At 38.8% G+C, this 15,405-nt stretch overlaps 1 protein-coding gene across 3 annotated transcripts in view; it reads right to left on the bottom strand.

Annotated features, from left to right (window-relative positions):
* SCAF8 (SR-related CTD associated factor 8) overlaps positions 1 to 15,405 on the bottom strand; it is a 113,596-nt gene that overhangs the window by 48,327 nt on the left and 49,864 nt on the right. For 2 of the 3 annotated variants that reach the window (XM_061624198.1, XM_061624200.1), the window contains exons 17-20: positions 13,781 to 13,925; positions 13,345 to 13,401; positions 9,797 to 10,006; positions 5,654 to 8,556 (exon numbers count right to left, since the gene is read on the bottom strand). In XM_061624198.1, the coding sequence (XP_061480182.1) occupies positions 6,914 to 8,556; positions 9,797 to 10,006; positions 13,345 to 13,401; positions 13,781 to 13,925 (2,055 nt within the window). In that variant the 3' untranslated portion in view covers positions 5,654 to 6,913. Of the gene's footprint in view, positions 1 to 5,653; positions 8,557 to 9,796; positions 10,007 to 13,344; positions 13,402 to 13,780; positions 13,926 to 15,405 lie in introns of those variants that run through there. The other variant, XM_061624199.1, reaches the window with a different exon arrangement.

Below are 15,405 nucleotides of genomic sequence, written 5' to 3'. Positions count from 1 at the left end.
GCGCTCTACGTGGGGCTACCCTTGAAAACGGTTCGGAAATTACAACTGATACAGAATGCGGCGGCTCGGTTGCTCATGAATAGCCGTTGCCGTGATCATATTACTCCGGTGTTAGTAGATCTACACTGGCTACCAGTTATTTACCGGGCCCAATTCAAGGTGTTGCTGTTGACCTTTAAAGCCCTATACAGTTTCGGCCCAGTTTATCTGAAGGAGCGCCTCCAGCATCACCAATTATGCCGCCTGACGAGATCAGCCACACAAGACCTTCTCTCGGTTCCACCAGTTAAAACAGCGAGACTGGTGCGGACCAGAGAGGGCATTTTCGATTGTGGCCCCCACCCTCTGGAATTCCCTTCCTCTCGATCTTCGCCATGCCCCCTCCCTAATAGGTTTCCGCCGGGCCTTGAAAACCTGGCTATTCAGGCAGGCCTATGGGATCTCTGGGGCGGGTTAGTTATTAATGTTGTTATTAATTGGTAGAGTGGTGCTTAGACGATTGATGGTTTTATTGATTGTATATTGTATTTTATTGTATTAATGTACGTCGCCTAGAGTGGCTGTTAATTCGGCCAGATAGGCGACTCATAAATAAAATTTTATTATTTTATTATTATTATTAAATGACCCACTCCTGATTTACATTAATGAAAGTAATTTTTGGCAGAATTCAACCAGTGGCACAACATTCCAAATCATGATCAATAGTTTGCAGAATATCTTTTTTTAAAAATCAACTGTAAAAGTCCCTGTCCTCGAACTCTTATTCAGAAGAACATCAGAAACCACTGTAGCAAATCAGCCAGAAATCAGACAACAGTTTTTAGGACTCTTAGACTGCAATCTTGTCGTGGTAGAATGTGAAGGCAGTTTAACCGCCTTATTCTATGCCCTGCACGGGCTCAAGTGAGCAGAGAGGAAGTGAGGCCAGAGGAACCACTTCCATTTCCTGGGTTTTTAAAAAAATATTTTCCCTTCCACTGGAAATAATGGGAGGTTCATGCTCAGACACATTTCAAAATTCCACCCAGCCACCCCCATTTGGAGACATGATAGTACCAGGACAGCTTAGATCCTTCAGATCCCAGCCACTTCCTGGAACTCTCCCTTTTTGGCTCTTCCAATGTTGGAGCTCTAACATCAATTGACATCAGGGATTCAGAGAAGTAAGTGATGTCAAGAGAGGAAGACTCGTAGATCTTTTTTCAGCTTCACATCTCTGTCTCAGACATTGGGAGGGCTTCATCCAATCTATAGTACGGTCTCTATGCCACTCTCTCAGGATCCATAGTAGTAGTTCAGAATATATTCTCTATTAGTTGTTAAAATAAGACTTTTTCGCTTCAAAAGGTAATCTTCAGAAGACTGCCAATTACCTCCTAGTTGAAATATCAACTTGGTCTTCCACACTAGGTAAAGAAACGGCGAATTATGTTCAGTAGTATGGATGCTATGGTCCCTTAGTATTTATCACAGAAAAACATTTTCTATACAATACTTTATTACTACAAATAAGCTCTTATAAAATACACATTCTAAAAACATCAAATAGTTTGTAAGTGCTAAAAATATAGTCAGGAATTCACATATCAATCATTTCCCCTGAACCAATTTTATCTATAAAAGCCCACAAGACTCTTCTACAAATTTTCAGATCTTAGTAAACATCATAACTGGATGAACTGATATAGGAACATAAGAAAATGCCTTATAGCAGTTCTAAATGTCCATCTGCTCTACTGGTGTGCAGGAAAGGGAAACTCAAGAAATCTGTATACTTAGAAAGTTCTCTAAGTCTAGCTTTGGACTATGAATTTTCCATCTATCTATGCTACTGAAAGATTCCAGTCCCAAGATTTGTGCTAGAAGTGAACTGTTACAAGAGAAATGCAGTATTTTAGAAGCGTAAATATTCAAGGGATCTACGGTGCTAGTATGAGAAAGTTGCTATGTTACATCATTTTCACTTCTAAGGTCTTTCCATGACTGGTTATGATTTACAACTCTGTAAAACTTCATAGCACTGGCCTTATAGTTGGATTATTTAACTAATTTTAAAAAAGAGAGATTACATTTACATTACATGAAATGTATTCAACTGATCCCAAGTGTGTAAAAGAATATAAGCCGCTTTGAGATAACATTTTTGTAGTAAGTGACAAATAAATATAATAAATAATAATTGAAATCTATGGGCTCTTCATACACTTTCAAATGAACTTTGCAACTTTTTTTTAGATCACATGGAAAAGAGTTATACAAAAAGGGAAGCAATTAAATCAGGACTAAGTTAGAGAAAAGTAAGGTAAGAAGCAGAAGTGCTTACAAAAGTAAGTCATTTCAGAAACCATGGGTGTCATGAGCTAACCAGCTCACAGTTCTTCCTCACTCAAGAAATTGTTCTGGCACAACTTTGGACACATAATGAGAAGACATGATTCACTAGAAAAGACAATAATGCTGGGAAAAACAAAAGGGAGTAGAAAAAGAGGAAGGACAAACAAGAAATGGATTGATTCCATAAAGGAAGTCATAGACCTGAACTTCTGAACAGGGTGGTTTATAACAGATGCTATTGGAGGTCGCTGACTCATAGGGTCACCATAAGTCGAAATCGACTTGAAGGCACATAACAACAACATCACTTTCAAAATGCCATTTCTAAACAAATTCACTTTTGTAGGAGTACAAAGACCAATCAGCCATACTCCATAAATAGACCAAGGCAGTTTAATTAAGAAGTGAATAAGCACAACTTTGGGACTTAAACGTCATTGTATTTCAAGGCTGCAATCCTATGTAAGCCCCAATGAACTCAATGGAGTCAGTTCTGAACAAGCATGTATTGAATCAGGCTATAAGACTAATAACCAGAAAACAAAGAAAATCATGATGAAATAAATGCCGAAGATTTATGAATTAAATAATCTAGTTCATGTCCTAAAACAGTTGACATTTAAAAAAAACTGGAAAGGCATACTCACTTGTGATTTTGAAACAGAGGTTTCAGAGTAAAGAATGCACCTTGAAAATGTACATTATTGTTGGAAGTAAGGTTTTTACTACAAATGATTTAACATGAATTATGGGAACTATGCAAAATTGCACCTGATGATTTACAAATTTATGAATTGCTGTGGAATCAGAAACATGCCCATCAGATGACTACATTATTCATATATTTTCAACTGTAGTTACTGGGGGAAATATCAATTCTAAGTGATTAACAGAATTTACTTTCTGGGGATTGACAATATAGTTTCCTAAGCAATTGCAAAATACTGCATGGACTATCAGTTCCAATATTCCATGCATATTCATGGGCAATATGGGTTACAGTTCTCTTGAACAAATCAAAACAACATTATTTAATGAAGCTTCATGCAGGGCTGTCAAACTGAATAATTTAATTGTTCAATTAAATCTGTATAAAATTTCCTTTATCAAGTTTGAGAATCTGAAATATATTTTCTATTATAACACCACATCACAGTCAAAATGGCTTCTAATACATTAAACCATTATACTATCAGTAAAAGAACACCACCACTTGTTTCAACTGACGGTGGGTCTTGTTGCTAGAAGCAAGGCCTTAGCCATTTTTTAAAAAGGCCTTAGCAATTTCAACCTAAAATGCAAGATATCTCCTATGCATGGGTACAAAATAGGAGGAAAAGAACAGGGAAGAAAGGCCTGTAAAGCAGCACTTGCTCAATGTCAATGAATAATTTGGGTAGTAAATTTTATTTTACCATTAAAGCTGATGATCTAATTAACAGATTAGTCACTATAAATTTCACTTATTAAAGCTATCGACTCTAGCTTCACCAGGAACAAAACATCTTTCAAGCAGAAGACTCAGCAGAGTTAGATCCTAAGCTTTGAATTTTGTTTTAATGCAGCAACCCAGATTAATTTCACTTTAACTGGAATCTTCAGTGGAAAAAAATACATATTGATGAATAATAAAAGGCAGGATTCGTCTTAACCTGTTTTGCTCATTAGCTCCAGTATCCAAAAATATATCATTATATGAGATAGTATTGTATAGGTTCTAAACAGTTAAAAGATTTTCTCTTTTATAAACTCGTAATACCAGCAGTGCTACATTCATTATTGTAACATGCACAGTGCAATCAAATATATGTTCACTCAGAAGTCAGTCCCAATGAGTTCAACGGGACTGATTTCCAGGTCAGCATGTACAGGATTACAGCCTTAAAGAAGACACAGCTAATCTATTAGGCCAAATTTTATATCAAGAATATAAACCAACACAAGCATCCAGACCTATGGAATCTGGAAAACACCAGTTCCAGCTGGAATATTGAACAATCTCTCTCCCAAAGTAGGGAAATGCAAAGACATTCAGCCTATTAATTAGTACACACAAAACTAAGGAATGCATGCAGGATCACCCTAGCGTGTAAATAACAGTAACCTGATTCTTTTATTTTACTTCAATTTTAAAATGATCTTTAAATTTGTAAATCAAATAAATCTGAATCTATTTTAACAGCCAGGCTGTCAATAGCCTGATGCATTTTTAATGTATATCAACAGACAATAATGTATAAGTTACTGTTTAGGAAAGAAGTCTATAGAAATCAAGCTTTCGAAAACAGCAATTGTAACTATAAACTGGGGTGCCCTTTCAAAATATAAATTACTAAATATCACTGCAACAGACCTTCTTTTGCTGCCATGTTCTACAGTTATCCATGATGTTCTACATTTAACCATTAACTCTTCTACAGCTTTTGCATTATGTCACCTTCTTATGAAAGAAACTTAACTTTCTAAAACCTGACAAAATAGCATTTTTAACTAAACAATATTTTCTTTGAATTGAAAAGTCTTCTTTTCTACGATTACTAAAGGGTAGAATTCATATGGCATTGCTTTGCTGACTGAAGACATCTGTCAGCAGAACTGAAGGAAATTGTGGGCAATTGCTCCTCCCCATCAGCCTGTACTGCCCCCCAAATCTGCTCTAGCAGATTTTAGGGGTGTGCAGGGAGATTACCAATCATTGTCTCCCACTCCATTGATGGATGTCAGCAGAGTGACACTAATTGTGATCCACCCATATTCTTTTAATAGGCTGTATTGGGAGAGGATGAATAAGAAATGTAGAAATACAAGATTTTTTTAATAGAAGTGGCCAAATGATAGTACAATGCCAATTTTCCATTTTCTGGCAGTAATAGGCTCTAACATTTTCATCTTTTAGTACAAAAAAATCACATTTTAGGGGCTATATCAACTGTTTAGAAACTTGCCCGCACAGTGCTAAACATATACATTCCTAAATGCTAGCACCCAATATTTAGGGAGCTTGACGAGACACCTGGGATTTTTTCCAGCCTTATCTAACAGAGGTAAGAAGCAAAACAAATCAGATGAACATACTATTGTTAATTATTTGCAGGGTAGCCAATACGTTTTAAAAATAAAGCAATCCTATTCATGTCTACTCAAAGAAAGTCCCACTGCACACAATGAAACTTACTCCTACGTAAGAGTGTATAGGATTGCAGCCTAGATTATCTGAAATGGTTGGCTATTTGTAATAAGCTAAGAATGTTGTTTCATTTTCTTCTTAAAGAGGTTCAATATGTTTTTGGCAACAACCAGATATTCACTGCAGGCAGATAATCACAAAGTATTTTAATGCTATCACTTTCTATCCATAACACCATAAGTATTACAAAAAAGGACAATTCAAACATTGCTTCGATATTTGCTTCAAACATATCCACACTTTAAAAAAACCTGCCTGAAATCTTACTGTACAGCTTTTAGAGCATACTAGACTCCACCTTCTAAAGTAACAAGAATTTAGAAGAACAAATGTTAATTTGATTTAACCTGTCACATCAGCTTCTATTATTTTCTTGCTACCTAAAGGTGAAAGACAATTTTTCATTTTATAACCTAATTCCATTTCAGTTTTATTTAACTGTCTACATTATTCTGTGGGTGTGTGCACATACACCATCACACACAGAAACAGTGGTATCTACATACAGTTTTACACAAATATTTACATACATATGTTATACACAAACTAATGTGATTCCATTATTTATTTATTTATTTTAGTAGAAAGGCATATGCTTTTTCAGCATATTTAATTGTTGCACTGGTCTTATAAGAGTACTATAAACCTTTTGCAACAATTAACTAAAGCACAGTTCATTCAGGATTTTATATATTGTATATAAAAAATACAATACCTAGAATGCTTATGAAACAAAGAATGCTTTATTGGCATCTAAAAAAAACATTAAAATGTATGTTAATTTTCATTTTTTAACCCACTGCAGTACGAGGAACAAATCACAGACACTTACTTGTGAGAAATAGAAACTATAATGCAGAAATGTCAAGAACACAGAATCTCTGTATTATTTATGCTCCTTTTTTTTTTCTTTTGGCCAAACTGCAGGAACATACAATATCACAGCTCTGCCTATGCTTTAAAATTCTGCAGCAGCCTAAAAACCTGGACAAGATACACCAGCACCTCTTTTCAAGTATAATAATTTCCACGGCCAACCTAATAGCAATATCTAAAAATTTCCATTTCTTCCATAGGAAGTCTTTGTTGTTTGACAAGCTGTTATTTATCCTTGTGAAGTAAAAGCAAGCGGGGCAAATTTGCATTTTGACAGAAAAATTAAAAATAGAAAAAAGAAAAGAAAGAAAGTTTACCTACCATGTTCAAATTAAGAACAATATTCTATACAGGTCAGTTGTACAGCTATTTAAGTGAAAGATGAACATGAACATTAGATTAACTTAATTCTGGCAGACAAAAGTGAACTACTAAGGTCCAGTCAGCCATTCATCTATTACAGAGAGAGATGACAACTTTACAAAAGGTATCTTTTTACCTACTGAGTGATGATTATGTCCCCTCAGTTTCTGTGCTTTCTACCACTGGTTCACTTTCTAATTCAGCTTCTGTGTCACTCTTCTCTTTTTTTGTGTCACTTGAAGTTGCCAGCTTTTCATAAAGTTCTGATTCATCCTGTACTTGCACAGCAGATGTCTGACTCTCTGTCTCTGCATTTTCACCATTAACTTGGGGCACAATGTCAGCTTTTTGTTGAGAAGTGCCACCTTCAAAAAATTCAAATGCTCTTGGATGTGGAGCAGGTATCCAGTTGTTCTGTATTCTCTCTCTCCCAAACCTGTTTCCATTAATTTCTCTGCCAAAGTTAAAATCTCTGTCATCCCTGTCCCTCTGCCTTTCCCAAGGTCTACGGCGATCATCAAAGTCTCTGTGAGTATCCTGTTCAAGTCCCCGGTTCCAGCTCGGGCCACTCCGAGTTTCAAATCTGTAGTTTGTTTGTCGATACCTCTCTCTGTCTTCCTGGAAGCCTTTAAGACCACCATAGGCAGGAAAAGCATGATGCTCTCTTTCATCATAATCTCCTCTCTGTCCCCAGTGCTTATCTGAATTGAAAGCAAAATGGTCTCTCCTACCAAGGTTCTCCATGCCTGGTCTTCCAAAGTTCTCTCTTAAATCTATGGGTGGCCTGGCAAGATGTTCTCTTCCATCTACTGGAGGTCTTCCTAGGCTCTCTCTCGGATCTAGTGGTGGCCTTCCAACTGAATCCCTAATATCCACTGAAGATGTTCGATTAATGTTCTCTCTATTTTCCACTGGAGGGAAGCGATAGTCTCTATCTCCTTCTTGCTGAATGCTATCATCTCCAACTGGCAACCTTTTATCAGGATTAGAAATGTTATCAATACTTGGCCTACCAGAAGTTCCAAAAGGCCTCTCTGTTTGAGTAAACAGATCTCCTGAAAGGAAAGGAGCTCTAGGAGGAGGAAGGGATGGGTCAAGGATTGTTGGAGGAGGAATATTATGCTGTGGAGGCATTCCAGGCTGTAGGAGAGGAAATCGTGGCCCAGGTGGCTGTGGCATGAGTCCTGAGCGGATATCTACTAGAGGCATTCCAGGCATCCTTTGACTAGCAATAGTTAAGTGGGGTACATTTTGAATTCCACTGGGTGGCTGTAACCCCAGAAGTCCAGAGCCACTTGAAATGTTTGGTGGTGGTAATCCCAATAGTCCAGAACTACTTGAGACAATCGGTGGTGGCAATCCCAGAATCCCAGAGTTGCTTGATACAATGGGTGGCTGGAGTGCTGCCAACAGCCCAGAACTACTTGACACTATAGGTGGCTGGACTCCTGACAAAAGCCCAGAGTTACTTGACACTATGGGTGGCTGGAGTCCCATTAGAAGGCTGGAGCTGCTTGAGACACTCATGGGCTGGAGTCCCGTCAGAAGCCCAGAGCTGCTTGAGACACTTGGAGGATGAACACCTGTCAAAAGCCCAGAGCTGTTCGAACCATGAGGTGGGTGAACTCTTGTCAAAAGTCCAGAGCTGCTTGAGATACTGGGTGGCTGCACAAGCCCAGAACTACTTGACACACTAGGTGGCGGCATTCCCCCTACAAGCCCCGAACTGGTTGAGACACTGGGAGGCTGCACTCCCCCAATAAGTCCAGAACTGCTTGAAACATCATCTGGAACTGAAATGCAAATACAAACATTGAAGTTAGCAGAAAAAAAGTGTACATACAATGATACAGCTAATTTTCTTTTTTATCAATTACTTGTGTTGCTTGAAGCTGTTAAGTTTTAGCTCTGACTAACAGCAGAGTTACATTAAACCAAGATTAACATCTGTAGGTTGGTTTCTAATCTCAATCTGGAATATTTGTTAAGTAAAAAAGTAAATACAGCATCTCAAATGGGACAGATTATGAAATAAGCAGGATTTAAAAAATTAAAAAATACTCTTCAAATATTTTAAGGTGTCATATAGAATCAAAATAAGAAAATCAAGCTTTAAACATTGTATTTCCCAACCATTTGAGTTGAGATAAAATATAAAATATAGAAAAAGATATTTGAATTTTTGGTGCCATCCTTTGTAAATTGCAAATACGTGTGAATGCTACTGAAAAAGCCTGTGACATTGTAATGAAAGCAAAATGAAATGGAACATTATTGTAGAACACTCTGGAACAGTGATTCTTAATCTTTTTTGGGTTACAGACCCCTTTGAAAATCTGATGAAAGCTATGGACCCTTATAAATAAATTTTATTTTATTGCATTGGAAACTGCTTGCTTGCACTCAGCTCATGGACCCCCTGAAGCCCATCAGTTAAGAACCCTTGGTCTAGGGCAGCCTTTCCCAACCAGTGTGCCTCCAGATGTTGTTGGACCACAATTCCCATCTTTCCTGACCATTGGCAATGCTGGCTGAGGCTGATGGGAGTTGTGGTCCAACAACATCTGGAGGCACACTGGTTGGGAAAGGCTGGTCTAGGGTGTAGAAAAGAATAGGAACTATATTCGATATAAGGTAACAAAATTAGACATCATGAATCCATCTCTTATTCTTTCGTGAAAAAGAAGTGAAATGCTTCTTACTCTCAGAGAAACAGACAGGATCAACAGCCCCATATGATGTATCTATTGCTGGATTGGAATACTTGAATGTTGCCATATGTAAAAAATCAAACCAGCCTTCCTATACATTTAAAACCAGCATGTCATGGGAAAAGCTAGACTACATACTAGGCGTTTTTATAATGAGAGGATATTCAGTTATTTGATCTAGTACATCAATCTGTACAGTTCTATCTTACAATACATGGACTTGGTTCCAATATCTACCCTTTCAGAACACCAGTTGAAAGCTGGTAAAGGGTTCCTCTGGTCTGTACAAAGTTCATGACTAAAGTTTTATTGTACTACTTACCCGTTCTGTTTTCACTAGATGAAATCTGAAGATCTGAAAGGTGAGATCCCTTTTCATCCAATTCTGACTTGTTACTTGAAAGAGTAAAAACACTTCCTGCAGATAATGTTGGGGTGGTAAGACTGCTAGAAACGGTGCCAACTGGTAAAACAAGGCTGCTGTAGTCTTTCATAGACTCTTGAGCAATTGGTAATGAAGGCTGTACAAGAGCTGTAAAAACAGAATATACACATAACCTGGTAATCATAAGCCATATATAGCAATCACTAAATATACTATTTACAGTAAACAGTATATCAAGCCACCATTTATAGCAGCACAAAATTAATTCACATCTACTTTCCAGGAATGAAGAGTAAATTTACCAAAGTTTGTAAAGTACAAGTGAATAAATGCCTCTAGTACAGAGGTTCCCAAACTTTTTTTCCGCATGGACCACTTGAAAACTGCTGAGGGTCTTGTGTACCACTTAATGATTTTTCTGCCTGTTGTAGCAATTATAATGCACTCTGCTAGATGCTGGATGAATTTCACTTGTATTTAACTGTATTAATGTGCCACCCTAGGCTCCTTTTGGGAAGAAGGGTGGGATATAAATTTAATACATAAAATAACATTTATTTTATTGTTTCTTTTATTTATATGGTAATACAATATATAAAAAATAAAAGCAACAATAAAATACAATTAAAATCAATATGAATATTTAATGTGATGGGTGCATTTGGGGAAGATTGTGAACATGCAGCTGGCATTCCAGGCCAGCGCCGGCAAGACAGACCTGCAAAGGCACCTTTTGCTTGTGCTGGGCCAGCTGCAGCCCCGGGTCACCAAGGAGCCCCTAACCTCGCTGCCACCCATCTGGGCAGGGCTCTGGGCCTCACGGCTCCCTCAGACCACCTCGTCGCCTCAGGCCATGTCTTCCCTGCGGAGGCTGCCACAGACATCAGCTGCCGCCCCTCCTGCCACCCTCAGCCACCGGCTCGGCACCGTTGGCTTCCAGCAGCGGGTTCCCAGGGCTCCGGACCTGGTGGCTCCCTCGAACCGCTTCCAGTCACTTCAGGCCATGTCTTCCTCGTGGGGGCCGCCATGGGCTTCAGCCACCGCCCCTCCTGCCTCCCTTGGCCACTGGCTTACCCCCTACCCCACTGCTGCCTGGCGCCGAGTCTGCGGCCAAGGCTGAGCCCGAGAGCAGGTACTTGCCCAAACTCATGGCCAGGAAGGCCAGCCTGGACCCTTCCTCCACCCACGCCCTGCAGCTACTGCAAGCAGAACTAAGCTTTCAACAGCACTATCAGAAGACTCCTGGTAATTCATGCTGATTCCAACTAAATGTGCCAGCAACTCCTAACAACTTCAATGACTTCTGTCCTATCTATTTCTGATGTTATTCATGGCATAGGTGACTGTTCAGTGTTTCTCAGGTTCCATTTGTGGGAATAGGTGACAATGCATACATCCAATCCAGTCCAGCAACATCTGCAGGTGTGTAAGTTGTAATTGCTGTTTTTTACTAATGTTGTAATTGCTGTTTTTTTAAATAATGATATTTGTTATTTAATTTTTGTAAATTGTATTGCCTTCATTGATGTATTTTTATGCTTGCGCCTATTTTTTTGTAAGCCAACTTGAGGGCCTTTGGCCAAAAGGCGGGGTAGAAATAAATTTAAGAATAATATCGAACAGAAGTGGGAGGAATTTACTGAGGGATTTGTGTGCATAGGTAAGATTGGTTGGAAAAGGCAAATCATCTGTGTAAGGGATGGGGAAGGGCTAAAACAACGTGTATTCAAAGCACTCCTCAGACGTGATCTCAGTTATCTACAAAAATCCCTTAAAACCTATCAGTATTTCCCCTTCTCCTCTGCCCCCCCAATTGCTGTTTCATCTCTTTTACTCCTCAAATCTCATCATGCAATCAATCCCATGAATATTTACTCTGAAGTAAGCCAAGATCAGTGGTAGTGTTGCATAGGACAGCCTTAGAAGCTTGATCCTATGAACTTTAACTCAGAAGGAATCCTAATCCTGTGTTCTACAGCATTTACTCACAAGTAAACATTGTGGTTCACAGCCTTGAAACCTCTTGGTTTTGCCCCTCCTTACCTAGTGCCATGGCAGATTAAAGAGGGCTACAAAATGGGGGGAGAGGAGAAGGAAGGGTGAAGGGTGTAAGAGGGGAACAATAGCAGTTGTGTTAGGAGATGGAATGATGTTTGTCATGCACTTGCTTGTCTGACAGACTCCGTGACTGCCAGATCCTTGGCGTGCATGCACAAACACCAGAACAGAAAAGGGTAGGAAGGGCTACCATAACGGATATCAGTTGTGAGGAGGGAGAGACAAGACTACCCGCCTTCTGCAGATACTGCAGCTAGGATTGGACATTGCTACCACTTCCTCTCCTTATGGAGGCTTTACATATCCAGTAATCAGCAGCTCCACAATGAAGTAAGAGTGAGACAAGAGTAATGTGGATCGCTCTGCTACCAGTAGGGAAGAGAGACTGCAAATGAATTCCACCTTGCAAGAAGATACAGTGCAAAGCCTTAGAATGACAGAGCAGCTGCTGCTCCTGCCGTTCATCACAGACACACTGTGGACCAGCAGCATGAAGCTCGTGACCATCTATAGTTTGGGAACCCCTGCTCTAGTACTAGCTACTGTAGAGGTTGGCAACTTACTCCTGAGCTACAAGAATTTCAATTGATCTCTACTGTTAAAAATAAACAGCTTAATCCAAAGATATAAATACACAACACAGAAATTGTTTTTAAAAACTTCTTATCAGTAGCTCCCCCAAACAATACTAAATATATTTTAAGTCCTTCTCTAAGTTTAAGAACCACTTAGGAGTTTGGTGGAAAAGCTGCTGGCTGGGAAAAAATGCCTCTGGTCGCAATATGCTGGATTTTTTCATGGTGTGTATGTGTATGTGTCACTTAAAATTATATGGCTTTTCTACAGATAGCACATTTATGCAAGAAATTCCCTGCAAACTAGGTGTAGATAGTTATGAATGAAAACTCTACATATATCTACTTTGTTGTATACAAATGCTGAGAAGCAATTACTGGTCACAGCTCCCCAGCACTTGTAGCCTATACATCTCACAACATAGTTACCTGCAATCATCACATATGACAATTCACAATTATCTGCATAGAATACACTATCTAGAAGTTTTATCTATTGAGGAAATTGACAATACCTTGAGTGGCCCTGAGTTTGCCAATCAGCAATAAGGGGATCTGCTAGGGTAGCTACTTATCTGTAAGCTCCCAAACACAACTGGAATGTGTTATAGTCATGCACCTCTTGATTATGCTCATACAGTGCAATCCTGTCATGTCTACATAGGCAAACCTCCACAATCTCTGCATGAGAAACCAGATACAGAGCTGCAACTTTAAGCAACGTATTTATATAAAAAATCCTGTGTAAACCACTTCATAATACTAATACCTCAAATCCTATTTGGTTTCTGTAACACTGGCATAGCATTGCTTTACTAGAAACACAAGAAGGAAAGATATAAACTAACTTACAGGTTGGGACTACTGGTGGTGGGACTACTGGTGGTGGAACAGGTGGAGGCATATAACCTAGAAGAAACAAAGAATAATAAATATGAATAGACAAGGCTAACAAAAATGATCTGAAGGTATTTTTTTAATCAAAGACAGGTTTCACTATATATTTCAAGCACTACACCGAATTATAAAGCCAAATTTAAGCCAAAATAAGCATTACAAGTTAACTAAGCATTACTGTAACAGCACATCCTATGCATGTTATACTTGGGCATAAGTCCCACCGGATTCAATGGGGTTTACTCCCAAGTAATGGTGCATACGATTGCACCCTAAACTAATATTTTAAGTAGAAAAATCTTACCACAGGAGTTAAGCTGATATAAAAAATCCTATACCTATATTAATCTATGTCTGAAATTATGTCTAAAAATATAAACAGGTAACTTACCAGGAGGTGGTTGTGAAGGATTGAAGCTTGCTCTTAAGAAGGGAGGTGGAGGAATTGAACTATAGCCAGGAGGAGGAACAGACATTGTAACAGGAAATGCTGGTGGTACTAAACTAACTGCTGGCACAGCTGGAGCTACAGGTATCTGTTTAGGTGAAAAAGTAAAATATGTCCAGTGATCTTCAGACTTTACATAATCCAGTTATGTTAAGAAAGGACCAAATCAGCCAGACAGAAAATTTTAAAACTAAATTTGCACTCATATGCAGATTTGCTTGGGAGTACGTCTCACTGAATATAGTGGTACTTACTCTGGTAAACATGTCTAGTATTGCGGTGTAAAAGTCATAGAATCAAAATATAGACAATGACAACAGCTATGGCCTTCAAAAACTTGAATTATAGACTGTTAATTCTGCTCTGTCATGCAATTAGCCTTCAATGTCACTGCTTATCAATTATATTGTACACTGCTCTGCTCTCTGCCGGCAAACAACAAATCTGGGACTTTAGGTCCCCCACTCTGCCACTAACAGCCATCCAGCTCCAAGTTAACGCTGAAGCTGGAACTAAATACAGGACAGGATACCATACCATATCAATATTGCCAAAATAACACATCTGTTACGGATGTGGCCCTTAACAGCTCTAACTTTCTGACATTTTGGAGCGTGAGTGAATATGGAAAGCCCTTAACACAAAATGTTAAACCACAATTTTTTTTGTTAATTGAATTAAACATAAGATTAAGAGAAAGATATCCTTGAAATAATTAAGCATCACACACACACAACACACCTGAGGAGAACCTGCAGTGATTACAGCATAACCCAGTAACAAACCACAGGCATTTACTTTTCACCATTACTGCATAATGAAAATTTGCAATAAATCCAATTGTCCTTACTGGACGAGTGAGGAAATGTCCTCAGGAATCAAATGCCCAAAAGCAGTTAATTATCCCAAGGTGATCAGAAGATATTTCTGGTCAAACTTGCCTGCTACCTATGTGCTTAGAGCATTAGATGGAGCAACTCTCTACCGAAGGATTTTTCTGGTCCATTTTGCAGTGATATTCAAGTGTACCTACTGGGAGAGACCCAGACGATTGCCCCTGCTAATGATTTTAAGTAGAACCCTCAAATATAAATTAGCGATCATAATCTCACTTTCTGCATTGAAAGAATCACCACCGGGATGTTAGGGCTGCTTTCTTGATCTTAGAGAATTATTTACTAAATAAAGATCTAAAGAAAAATGATTTTGCCATTTCTGGTCAAACATAGTTGAATTCATACCATCCAAACCAGGAGCATGTTCTACATATATCTAGGTTGTGTTTCTGGTGCACTAGGTTTGGACACAAAAATGGTAACAACAATAGTAAGTGTCATTTTATCCTTGCAAAGATAGCAAATGATATTATTATGGGGTACTAAATATGGGGTCTTCCTTCAAGTCATACCCAATATGGTCCAATGCTGGGTGCAGTCACGAAACGTTGGAGCAGACTGTCATACTCCTTCCTGTTCCCAGAGCACTCTGATCTGATCAATGATGGTGATGAGAGGAGTGACTCTGATCCCTACTGTTCCCATAAACACATGGGGGAGGGTCCTCACTTG

This window comes from Rhineura floridana, chromosome 4, assembly GCF_030035675.1.
Source record: "Rhineura floridana isolate rRhiFlo1 chromosome 4, rRhiFlo1.hap2, whole genome shotgun sequence".
Classification (NCBI taxonomy): Eukaryota; Metazoa; Chordata; class Lepidosauria; order Squamata; family Rhineuridae; genus Rhineura; species Rhineura floridana.
Note: the sequence above shows the minus strand (reverse complement) of the source record. Positions and strands in the feature narration are given on the sequence as shown.